Source organism: Salarias fasciatus, chromosome 12 (assembly GCF_902148845.1).
Source record: "Salarias fasciatus chromosome 12, fSalaFa1.1, whole genome shotgun sequence".
Classification (NCBI taxonomy): domain Eukaryota; kingdom Metazoa; phylum Chordata; class Actinopteri; order Blenniiformes; family Blenniidae; genus Salarias; species Salarias fasciatus.
This window is the reverse complement of record NC_043756.1, coordinates 32,449,682-32,462,347: the sequence shown is the minus strand read 5'-3', so window position 1 is coordinate 32,462,347 and position 12,666 is coordinate 32,449,682. Positions and strand designations below refer to the sequence as shown.

Here is a 12,666-nt window from a genome sequence, read left to right as displayed (position 1 = left end):
CCTGACAGTGAGGTACACACACACATACACACAACGACCACACACTGAGCACTGCAGACGCACAATGAACACACACTGAGCACTGCAGACGCACAACGACCACACACTGAGCACTGCAGACGCACAACGACCACACACTGAGCACTGCAGACGCACAACGACCACACACTGAGCACTGCAGACGCACAATGAACACAGACGAGTGTGTAATGGGTTATCCATCAATCACACTGTTTACTCCCAGCTGACGGGAACGGTGTGTGTGTGTGTGTGTGTGTGTGTGTGTGTGTGTCAAAGGTCGGGGTTTTCTGCTCTGAGCTAACTTTGTGCTCGACTCAGTTTGTTTTCTTCTCTCTGCTTCAAAAAACAAACATGAGGAAGCAGTTCAGTGCAGTGTGTGTGTTTGTGTGTGTGTGTGTTGAAATATGCCGAAGCAGAGACGTGGAGCTTCACACACCAGAGACGTCTCGACGTTGAAGTCCTGAACAGGGTTCTGGGTCCTGCAGGGTTCTGGGTCCTGCAGGGTTCAGGTTCAGCACAGCTGACTGCAGAGAGGAGCAGACCAGCAGGTTCTGGCTTTCCTGCTTCACCTGTGGGGTCAGGGGGCGTGGCCTGTCCTCACCTGGGGGGCCGGGGCCCGGGGGGGCTGGTGCCTGCTGGTCTTGGCTCCTTGGGGTCTCAGCCGGGACCTTCCTCTGCCCCCTTCTGGACCGGTGTGTGGAGTCTTCCTGGGGGGCTGGGATCTGGATCAGGTCTCTCCTGATGCTCTGGTGTAATTTGACACCTGGATCCTCAGCTTCATGTCCCAGATCACTGCCAGCTGTTCTCCAGCTGCAGTCCACAGGACGTCCTCTGTCTTCATGTCTTCATGCAGGAGCAGCGTCCACATCAACTGAAGACCGTCGTACCTGCTGTCGTCCGTCTCTCACTCTGTTGTTGTTGTTTGCTTGTCTGGTCACTTGTTTCCTTGTCTCTCTGTCTCTCATCCTGTCTTTCTGTCCCCCCGTCAGGTCCAGCAACATCATGTCTCAGAATTCAAAATAAATAATGTTCAGGAAGCTTGTTAGCAAGAGGAGCTCTGTGCTGTACGCTCGTCTTGGAAGAACAAACCTGGAACAGAACGGCAGAACTGAGGTTCTGCTGCTCCCGTGCTGGACGGGAATGAGGAACCAGGCAGAGTGGAGAACGCCAGGCAACATGAAGAACCAGACACCGACAGTCAGTGGAGTTTATTCCAGATGCAGAGCAGCTGTACAGACTGAAGCACTGATCCACGAGATGCGCCCGGCGGCGGCAACACGCCGGCTCGTACGGCGGCCGCATGTCAGCAAATATATCAGCCACAAGTCGGCTAATATATGTCACAAGTCGGCTAATATATCAGCCACACGTCGGCTACAAGTCGGCTAATATATCAGTCACACGTCGGCTACAAGTCGGCTAATATATCAGTCACACGTCGGCTACAAGTCGGCTAATATATCAGTCACACGTCGGCTACAAGTCGGCTAATATATCAGTCACACGTCGGCTACAAGTCGGCTAATATATCAGTCACACGTCGGCTACAAGTCGGCTAATATATCAGTCACACGTCGGCTACAAGTCGGCTAATATATCAGTCACATGTCGGCTACAAGTCGGCTAATATATGTCACAAGTCGGCTAATATATCAGCCACACGTCGGCTACAAGTCGGCTAATATATGTCACAAGTCGGCTAATATATCAGTCACACGTCGGCTACAAGTCGGCTAATATATCAGCCACACGTCGGCTACAAGTCGGCTAATATATGTCACAAGTCGGCTAATATATCAGCCACACGTCGGCTACAAGTCGGCTAATATATGTCACACGTCGGCTACAAGTCGGCTAATATATGTCACAAGTCGGCTAATATATCAGCCACACGTCGGCTACAAGTCGGCTAATATATGTCACAAGTCGGCTAATATATCAGCCACACGTCGGCTACAAGTCGGCTAATATATCAGCCACACGTCGGCTACAAGTCGGCTAATATATGTCACAAGTCGGCTAATATATCAGCCACACGTCGGCTACAAGTCGGCTAATATATCAGCCACACGTCGGCTACAAGTCGGCTAATATATGTCACAAGTCGGCTAATATATCAGCCACACGTCGGCTACAAGTCGGCTAATATATGTCACAAGTCGGCTAATATATCAGTCACACGTCGGCTACAAGTCGGCTAATATATCAGTCACACGTCGGCTACAAGTCGGCTAATATATCAGCCACACGTCGGCTACAAGTCGGCTAATATATGTCACAAGTCGGCTAATATATCAGCCACACGTCGGCTACAAGTCGGCTAATATATGTCACAAGTCGGCTAATATATCAGCCACACGTCGGCTACAAGTCGGCTAATATATCAGCCACACGTCGGCTACAAGTCGGCTAATATATGTCACAAGTCGGCTAATATATCAGCCACACGTCGGCTACAAGTCGGCTAATATATCAGCCACACGTCGGCTACAAGTCGGCTAATATATCAGCCACACGTCGGCTACAAGTCGGCTAATATATGTCACAAGTCGGCTAATATATCAGCCACACGTCGGCTACAAGTCGGCTAATATATGTCACAAGTCGGCTAATATATCAGTCACACGTCGGCTACAAGTCGGCTAATATATCAGTCACACGTCGGCTACAAGTCGGCTAATATATCAGCCACACGTCGGCTACAAGTCGGCTAATATATGTCACAAGTCGGCTAATATATCAGCCACACGTCGGCTACAAGTCGGCTAATATATGTCACACGTCGGCTACAAGTCGGCTAATATATCAGTCACACGTCGGCTACAAGTCGGCTAATATATCAGCCACACGTCGGCTACAAGTCGGCTAATATATGTCACAAGTCGGCTAATATATCAGCCACACGTCGGCTACAAGTCGGCTAATATATCAGCCACACGTCGGCTACAAGTCGGCTAATATATGTCACAAGTCGGCTAATATATCAGCCACACGTCGGCTACAAGTCGGCTAATATTCCAGCTACAAGTCGGCTACATTTCTTCAACACGGCTCACATTTCACACCATAAACGTTACAAACTCGAGGTGCTTCTACAGTTCCAGTGATACAGAAACAGGTTAACATGTGACGGAACGTCTTCGGGGTTCTTCTGACGCTCTAAAGGAACACGTGTTCTTCACTTCCTTCCTCAGGTCCGATGAACAAAACTCACAGAACCAGGAGAGAACTTCAGCTCAGCAGAACCGAGGGAACCAACAGTTCCACAATACCATCAGAACCAACAGTTCAAACAGAACCAGCAGTTCCATCAGAACCATTAGAACCGACAGTTCCAACAGAACTATTAGTTCACACAGTTCCATCAGTACCAACAGTTCTGTCAGAACAATCAACTCCAACAGAGAGTTCCAAGAGAACCAGCAGTTCCATCAGAACCAGCAGAACCATGGCCTCTGGTTCTGCTCTTGTCAAACCTACAGTTAGTTAAAACATCTTGAAAATAGATACTGAAGTGAATTCATATATTTAGAAGAACAAACAGCTGGTCAAAGGTAGAGAAACGTTCAGAATCAGTCAGAACCTGAACCAGAGTACAGATTCACCAGTAATAAACAAAACATCCGTCCCCCGTGGGAGGAGAGACGAAGGAAAGACGAAGGAAACAAACAGCACAACACACAGAATGAACCTCTGTGATCCAGAACGGGTCTGGTGACTAGATATCTATTTACATTGACAAACGACGGTGGTTTGAAGAAAGACGGGAAAAACTCATGACTGAAAGATCAGAACCAGCAGAGATCAAAACCCCAGTGTTGTCGTGGAAACATCTCCAGTGGGCGGAGTCGCCAGGTTTCATGACATCAGTGTCTGTGGGCGGAGTCGCCAGGTTTCTATGACATCAGTGTCTGTGGGCGGAGTCAGCAGGTTTCTATGACATCAGTGTCTGTGGGCGGAGTCAGCAGGTTTCTATGACATCAGTGTCTGTGGGCGGAGTCAGCAGGTTTCTATGACATCAGTGTCTGTGGGCGGAGTCAGCAGGTTTCTATGACATCAGTGTCTGTGGGCGGAGTCAGCAGGTTTCTATGACATCAGTGTATGTGGGCGGAGTCAGCGGGTTTATTCACCTTATTCAGCTCCGCCCATTTTCCTAGGGGCGGGACTTCCTGTTTTGAGTACCACTTCTGAAAACGTGACACTGGCGGTGTTCACAACTGAGGAAATGATGTGGGAAGAAACGAAAACCTCTAGAAAATCAAACGGATTGAGTTACAGAGTGGGAGGAGCCACAGGTCACATGTGGCGATATTTTCTCCTACTTCCTGTTGTCTCTCGGCGTTGGGGTTCGGACGGCTCGGCTGCGAGTTCTCGGAGCACTGAAGCCTCTCAGTGTTCGCACGACGTTGAAGTCGGCGCTGTTTAGTCACATGAAGAACGGGAACGTGCAGTCAGCCGAGTCCGGTTGTTCCTCCTCACACGGCCGGGACGGGGTGTAGGTACAGCCGGTGGAGTGGTGCAGACCGCGGGACGCCCCCGTGTCGCCGGGGTGGGACGGTCCTTCCGTCACGCTGCAGCCATATTATGGACGGTGAGTCACGACTCCGTAACGACGCCACTGAGCGGATCGGCGCCGAAGCTTTCCCAACACGACCGTCAGCAGCTGACGGAAGCTGCTGCGTCTCGACCGACGCAGCTAATTTAGCATGTCCAGCAAAGAAGGAGGCGATGACCTGACAGCAGCTCGGCGGCCGCCACGCGCCGCAGGCTAGCACGATGCTACCACCACAGCTAACGAGGAGGAGACAGCGGATGCTAACCAAGCTAACGCCGGCCTCACTGGCTGAACCAACAAGAGTCCAGATTAGGTCTTTGAAACTTGGCAACTATCGCTACTCAAACCAAGAAGGGCGGGGCCCGGCTGGAGCCCAGAGCCCGGGGCCGGGGCCCAGAGCCCGGGGCCGGGGCCCAGAGCCCGGGGCCGGGGCCCAGAGCCCGGGGCCGGGGCCCAGAGCCCGGAGCCCGGAGCCAAGAGCCCGGGGCCGGGGCCCAGAGCCCGGGGCCCAGAGCCCAGAGCCCGGGGCCGGAGCCCAGAGCCCGGGGCCGGGGCCCAGAGCCCAGAGCCCGGGGCCCGGCCGGGGCCCGGGGCAGGCGAACCGTTATGATGAAGCTGCTCTGCTGACGCCATGAAGGTGTCGGCCTTCAACAAACGGAACAGAATGATCTTCCAAGGAGCAACAATCACCGTCCGCCAGGATGGTCCACAACGTGCGCTCCAGCAGCTGTTCAGGACGCAGAACCCAGATACCCAGCTCCCCTTCGCTTCACTCAACAGGAAGAGCTTTTCTTCTGGTTCTGCTGAAGACGCTGCAGGGACGGACCGGGCGAGGAATCGCAATGATTTGAAAAAAACTTAGTTTGATTAGTGCTGGGCTACTCAACCCGCGGCCCGCGGGCCGCATGCGGCCCGCAAGCTGTAACGGTGCGGCCCACGGCTGATTGTAAGCAGTGAAAAAAAAAATCGACTTTTAATGAGGAAAAAAACGTTTCTGATATGCGAACACCAGAGGGCAGTGTGTTTGACCTGCTGACAAAAGGCAGATAAGTGTTGCAATTGTGGGGCTGTACCAGCTGGTGGCGGTAATGCGCCAATAGGCTGTTTGCTCACTGCCGAAAACAAAAGACTCAAAGAAGACTGATCGAAGTGGAGTTCATGGCTCCCGCCGGTAAAGTTAAACTAAAGTTATGTGATGAACACAGGAAAGTTCAACCGTCATGGGAGGAAGAATTTGCTTTTCTGGAGGTAAATAACAAGCCAGTGTGCCTTCTTTGCCAAAAACCGTCCATTCCTAAACGAGCGAATCTTCAGCGTCGCCGCGACAGCTGTCAGGAATTTATTACAGTAGGACTGCACCACTCAACCTGTGACAACACTGACACTGTTCTGTCACTGAGACACTTCCGAAAGTTTTGTTTTCCTTATTATTAATCCTACGTGAATTTGACTTTGCTAAGAAATGTGATACATCGTCCTGATTTCAGGTGAGGGTAATTGTTTTAGCTGTGACCTCCTGTAGGGCTGCTGTTGTGCACAATTTCTGAGTAATGCACACCTGTGTTTTTCTTCTGTCATTGTTCTCCAAAAAGTAATCACCTGCAGAGCTATGTTTGTATGCTTTACAATGATTGTTTTTTTGTTTTTTTTTTTTGCCCCCGGTGATCTTTTTTGTGATGCACAAGATTTAATTTTTACTTCATTTATTTCTTGCAGGAGTAGGCCAATTATTTTTGTAAAGAATCCCTTAATTTATTTACTTTTTTGTGGAAAAATACCTGCTTTTTTGTTGTAATTTAGTGAATTTCTCAAACGCATTGCTTGAAAAATATTTAAAATACTTATGTTTTGTTACAAAAAGTGCTCATATGTGTAGTAAGTATATTCATATTTTGTGAATAAAGCCTCATTTTATAATTTGATATCTGACTTTTTTTAAATGTCATGCCATTTCACCTTTTTGCTTTTTATTGGAAATGCAGAAAACAGCCACAAATAGATCTATAAGGCTTAGTGTAATATATTTTCAACAAAGTCTTATTTTAGTTTTACAAAAGACTAATGTAGTTGTCTTTCTATTGTAATGCATTTAAAATTTCATTATTGAATATTAATTACATTATTTAAATGTCTTTTACATAATTCAGTCATATAAATTAGCAAACCTAGGTTGCGGCCCACGCAAACAGAGATGTTTTTCTATGTGGCCCTCGAGCAATGGTAAGTTGAGTAGCCCTGGATTAGTGAATATACGATGCAAAGTAAGATACAGCTTTTTTGACATGATTCTACATTAATTATCTATAAATGTATAAGTATATAAATATAGTGTATACATGAATATAAGCTTCCCATGCCCTAAACAATTCCGAGAGAGAGAAAGCTTCATGTTTCCCACGGACAGTGACATTGATGCCAAACATGTTAAAATCGCTAAAAAGAACAGTTAAAGTAGCTACAGCAGCGACACGACGCCATGTTGTTGTAGCGCAAAGACGGTCGACCGGACGTTGCTCTCAAAAATGGCGCCGCACTGCCTCACTTCCTGAATAAGGTGAACATGACATCAGTGTCTGTGGGCGGAGTCAGCAGGTTTCATGACATCAGTGTCTGTGGGCGGAGTCAGCAGGTCTCATGACATCAGTGTCTGTGGGCGGAGTCAGCAGGTTTCATGACATCAGTGTCTGTGGGCGGAGTCAGCAGGTTTCATGACATCAGTGTCTGTGGGCGGAGTCGGCAGGTTTCATGACATCAGTGTCTGTGGGCGGAGTCAGCAGGTCTCATGACATCAGTGTCTGTGGGCGGAGTCAGCAGGTCTCATGACATCAGTGTCTGTGGGCGGAGTCAGCAGGTCTCATGACATCAGTGTCTGTGGGCGGAGTCGGCAGGTTGGAGGAATCGAATGGAGACTACTGACATTTTCAGCAAAGGGCATTTCCCAGCATGCCCTGAGGCGCTGGGATGGGAGGAGCTTCTGGGGCTCCATTGTTGTCAAAACAGGTGCGTTCACGATGGCAGAGCCAGAGGCAGACGGCGCCGCGGGGCGGAGTTATCAGTCTGCCTCCAACTCGGACAGCCCTGTGTTCTCCATGTTTGTGTTTCTCATGACTCCCACCGTGGGGGTGTGTATTTATGCAAATGAAGCGTGTTACCATTGATGAGGAGAGGGCTGGGGTCCAATCCCCGGCCTGTCTGAACCAGAGCGCTGGGCCAGGCAGCAGCAGCGGCTCCTCTGGGACCCATCTGGTTCGGGTCTCGCCAGTCTTCGACGCCCTACGTAGGTCCTACGTATCAGTGACCCGGGCCACATCTGGGCGGGGCGGCTCAGAAGCCTTGAAGGTCTGCCTCTGGCTTTGCCATCGTGAACGCACCTGTCAGGTTTTTCAATAACTTCCACCCAAAAGCCCAATTACACAGCGACCAGAACCACGAACTACATTACCCATGATCCTCAGCTCCATTACTGTCTGTATCCCAGAGGCTCCACCCATCTCAACAGTCTGATCAGCGTTAGCTCCACCCACAAGTCTGTCCACAACAGGAAGTGGATCAGAGATCCACCTCAGATTCAGATTTTGAGTCCTGGTCCAGGTCCAGGTCCAGGTCCTGGGAAAACTTTTCTGTGCTGGGTTTGCATGTTCTCCTTGTGAATGTGAATGTGACTGTTTGTCCTGTGGAGGACTGAAGGCCGGTCCACAGTCCCTGTCCTCACCAGGTGTGCCTGCTCAGACGTCCCACTTCCTGGTCTCTCTCTGGACCGTCTCCACTGGGTCCTGGTTCAGAGGGTTGTGATATTTTCAGATCAGTTCACCAGTTTGTTCTGATTGATCAGTTCCCAATAACCCCCGAACTGAAAGACCAGCTCCTGATCAGCTGGTTCCTGATCAGCTGGTTCCTGATCAGCTGGTTCCTGATCAGCTGGTTCCTGGTTGAAGGAAACATTAACGGCAGATTCCAGATGAAGAGGTGCAGTAGAACCAGCTGATAGAGCAGCAGGACCAGGATCCGGAGGTTTGACTGACAGCTAGCATCCAGAACCTACAGCTTCAGGGACGGCGAGCGACAGAAACCCACAAAAGAGGAAAAAGACTGAAGTTGGTGCATGAGTCCCCCCCCCCCCCCCTCCCCCCCCCCCCCCCTCCCTCCCCCCTCCCTCACACCACGGTGCTGACGGAGGGATCTGATAGGTTGAGCTGGCCGGTGATGTCAGTTGGGTATGGCTGGAACAGAAGAACACGGAGAGAGAACATTGAGGAACGTTTGTTCTTCTACAAGTCATCGAAATGAAGCATTTCCCATAACCTAAACCCAATCCTAGCTCCGACCCATACCCTAAACCCAATCCTAGCTCCGACCCATACCCTAAACCCAATCCTAGCTCCGACCCATACCCTAAACCCAATCCTAGCTCCGACCGTCACCCTAAACCCAATCCTAGCTCCGACCGTCACCCTAAACCCAATCCTAGCTCCAACCCAAACCCTAAACCCAATCCCAGCTCCAACCCAAACCCTAAACCCAATCCCAGCTCCAACCGACACCCTAAACCCAATCCTAGCTCCGACCCATACCCTAAACCCAATCCTAGCTCCGACCGTCACCCTAAACCCAATCCTAGCTCCAACCCAAACCCTAAACCCAATCCCAGCTCCAACCCATACCCTAAACCCAATCCTAGCTCCGACCGTCACCCTAAACCCAATCCTAGCTCCGACCCATACCCTAAACCCAATCCTAGCTCCGACCGTCACCCTAAACCCAATCCTAGCTCCAACCCATACCCTAAACTCAATCCCAGCTCCAACCGACACCCTAAACCCAATCCTAGCTCCAACCCATACCCTAAACCCAATCCTAGCTCCGACCGTCACCCTAAACCCAATCCTAGCTCCGACCGTCACCCTAAACCCAATCCTAGCTCCAACCCATACCCTAAACCCAATCCTAGCTCCGACCCATACCCTAAACCCAATCCTAGCTCCGACCCATACCCTAAACCCAATCCTAGCTCCGACCGTCACCCTAAACCCAATCCTAGCTCCAACCCATACCCTAAACTCAATCCCAGCTCCAACCGACACCCTAAACCCAATCCTAGCTCCAACCCATACCCTAAACCCAATCCTAGCTCCGACCGTCACCCTAAACCCAATCCTAGCTCCAACCCATACCCTAAACCCAATCCTAGCTCCGACCGTCACCCTAAACCCAATCCTAGCTCCGACTGACACCCTAAACCCAATCCTAGCTCCGACCCATACCCAAACCCAATCCTAGCTCCGACCGACACCCTAAACCCAATCCTAGCTCCGACCGACACCCTAAACCCAATCCTAGCTCCGACCCATACCCTAAACCCAATCCTAGCTCCAACCCATACCCTAAACCCAATCCTAGCTCCGACCGTCACCCTAAACACAATCCTAGCTCCAACCCATACCCTAAACCCAATCCTAGCTCCGACCGTCACCGTAAACCCAATCCTAGCTCCGACTGACACCCTAAACCCAATCCTAGCTCCGACCCATACCCAAAACCCAATCCTAGCTCCGACCGACACCCTAAACCCAATCCTAGCTCCGACCCATACCCTAAACCCGAAACCTGACTCTAAGGACAGAGGTCAGGGGTCGGGCGGGGTCCCCGGGTGCCACTGGTACCTGCAGGTTCTTCCTCCACACGTTGACGGCGGCGAAGGCGAGCTGCATCTGCTTCCTCCGGGCGTCTTTGTGTCGCTTGTAGGCGATTTCAATGAAGATGAGGAAGATTCCAGCCACGATCCCGCCGGCGACCAGCATGAAGACACCTGAGAACCGGGACAGAACCGGTACAGAACCAGGACAGAAACATGAAGACACCTGAGAACCGGGACAGAACCCTGAAGACACCTGAGAACCGGGACAGAACCATGAAGACAGAATCCTGAAGCCAGAACTGTGAAGACGGAACCCTGGTTCTGGAGCAGACTCACCGGCCATGTTCTCGAAGGTCAGCGTAGCGGGCGCGTTACTCCTGGAGTCGCACTCCTGGTACCGAACCCAGGTTTTATCCAGATCCTCCATGAAGCCATTCTCATGAGAACTGAGGGAGACAAGTTTGAGACCGTGTCAGACCGGAACCAGGAGAACCCAGCTCTAACAATGACCAGAGGGGAGACCCGGCCACTGGTAAATCTGGAACCCAATTTAAGATCCTGAAGAACCAGGTTCCGTCGAGGCCCACATGGTCCAGCAGAACATCGGGCTCTCAGAGTGTCTGACTGGAGCTTCCTGGGTTCTCTAACAGCAGAACCGTGGAACCGGTTCTGGAGGCCGACGGTCTTCAGGTTCTCTGTTCAACCGAGCTCCGGTTTCACACAACTGGAAAAAAATTACAACGTTCGAGAGGAGACTTCACCTTGTGCCTGCCGAGAGTGATCTGTGTGTGTGTGTGTGTGTGTGCGTGTGCATGTGTGCGTGTGCATGTGTTTGTTTATCTGTGTGTGTGTTTGTTTATCTGTGTGTGTGTGTGTGTGTGTTTGTTTATCTGTGTGTGTGTGTGTGTGTGTGTGTGTGTGTGTGTGTGTAAAGGCCTCAGTATTCTTCCCCGTCGCCACGGCGTGCACGCCGTAGCCCTACGCCGGGGCTCGACGTGCACCTCCTGAAAATCGTGGGTGCGTTGGACGTGAGAAAGCCAGAGGCAGACCTTCAAGGCTTCTGAGCCGCCCCGCCCAGATGTGGCCCGGGTCACTGATACGTAGGACCTACGTAGGGCGTCGAAGACTGGCGAGACCCGAACCAGATGGGTCCCAGAGGAGCCGCTGCCGCTGCCTGGCCCAGCGCTCTGGTTCAGACAGGCCGGGGATTGGACCCCAGCCCTCTCCTCATCAATGGTAACACGCTTCATTTGCATAAATACACACCCCCACGGTGGGAGTCATGAGAAACACAAACATGGAGAACACAGGGCTGTCCGAGTTGGAGGCAGACTGATAACTCCGCCCCGCGGCGCCGTCTGCTTCGTCTAGCTCCGTCTGAGGCCTCAGCATGCTTCCCCGTCGCAGCGACGCCGTTCCTACGCCGTGCACGTAGCAGCCTACGCCGGGGCGTGACGTGCACCTCCCGAAAATCGTGACTTCGCGTCGAGACGACGTGTGGTGACGTGAACGTCGAGGGCTGTGATTGGTGTGCTTTCGCGCTGTTGAATGAATGAATGAAGCAGAACTCACCCCGAAGGCTTTTCTGATCCCAACAGAGCTTCGGGAGAAATTTAGATCCAGAATGGAGCGGCGCACATCCCGTTAGCGGACTGTTAGCAGTGTTGGCACTGTTAGCAGACGGGGCTGTGTGTAGAGCCGCTCCCAGAACGGCTTTAATCGTCCAAAAGCTCATTAGTTTCACCAACATGTCCTCCTGGTCCGCTCAGCCTGTCCTCCTCCACAGCCCGGGTCCGATATGTCATATATGCAGATATATGTTCAGTCACAGACGGACTGTCATCACCGAGGGCCCACGGCCACCAAACAGACTGCGTCACACACACAACACTGGGCAATACACCACCTGGTGCTGTGCGCGACACTCGGCCCAATGACCTACATATATCAGCACTGATGCAGAACCAGGCCGCCTGACGGCAGCAGCTCAGTCGGTAGAGCGGGTCGTCTTATAACCGGAAGGTTGGCGGTTCGATCCCCGCTCCCGCAGGCGTAAAACTGTCGTCGTGTCCTTGGGCAAGACACTTCACCCACCTCGCCTCAGTGTGAAAGTTGTGAGAGTGAATGGTTGGTGGTGGTGGGAGGGGCCGATGGCGTCAGTCTGCCCCCCCCAGGGCAGCTGTGGCTACAGCAGCTCCCAGTGTGGAGTGAATGGGTGAATGTGATATTGCAGTGTGAAGCGCTTTGGCTCTGTCAGTGCAGGGTAAAAAGCTACACTGGACAAAAAATAAAAATTTAAAAGCCTGGCTGAGGGCCCCTATTGGCTCTTGGGCACATGCCCACTTTGCCATGCAGTGTTCGGTCAGTGCAGTATGTCTATAGATCTATCTACAGGTCTAAGTGAAGCCGCGTTGTTGTTGTGACCGCCAGCCGGCGGTGAAGTTGCAGAGGCGTT

The 12,666-nt window shown here is 51.6% G+C and overlaps 1 protein-coding gene across 1 annotated transcript in view; it reads right to left on the bottom strand.

Moving 5' to 3' along the window:
• Positions 1 to 8,697: 8,697 nt before the first annotated feature.
• Positions 8,698 to 12,666, bottom strand: part of LOC115398172 (glutamate receptor ionotropic, NMDA 1-like) — a 28,660-nt gene continuing 24,691 nt past the window's right edge. Inside the window, exons 18-20 of the mRNA XM_030104833.1 lie at positions 10,548 to 10,657; positions 10,237 to 10,382; positions 8,698 to 8,796 (exon numbers count right to left, since the gene is read on the bottom strand). Of these exons, the coding sequence (XP_029960693.1) occupies positions 8,731 to 8,796; positions 10,237 to 10,382; positions 10,548 to 10,657 (322 nt within the window). The 3' untranslated portion in view covers positions 8,698 to 8,730. The remainder of the gene's footprint in view (positions 8,797 to 10,236; positions 10,383 to 10,547; positions 10,658 to 12,666) is intronic.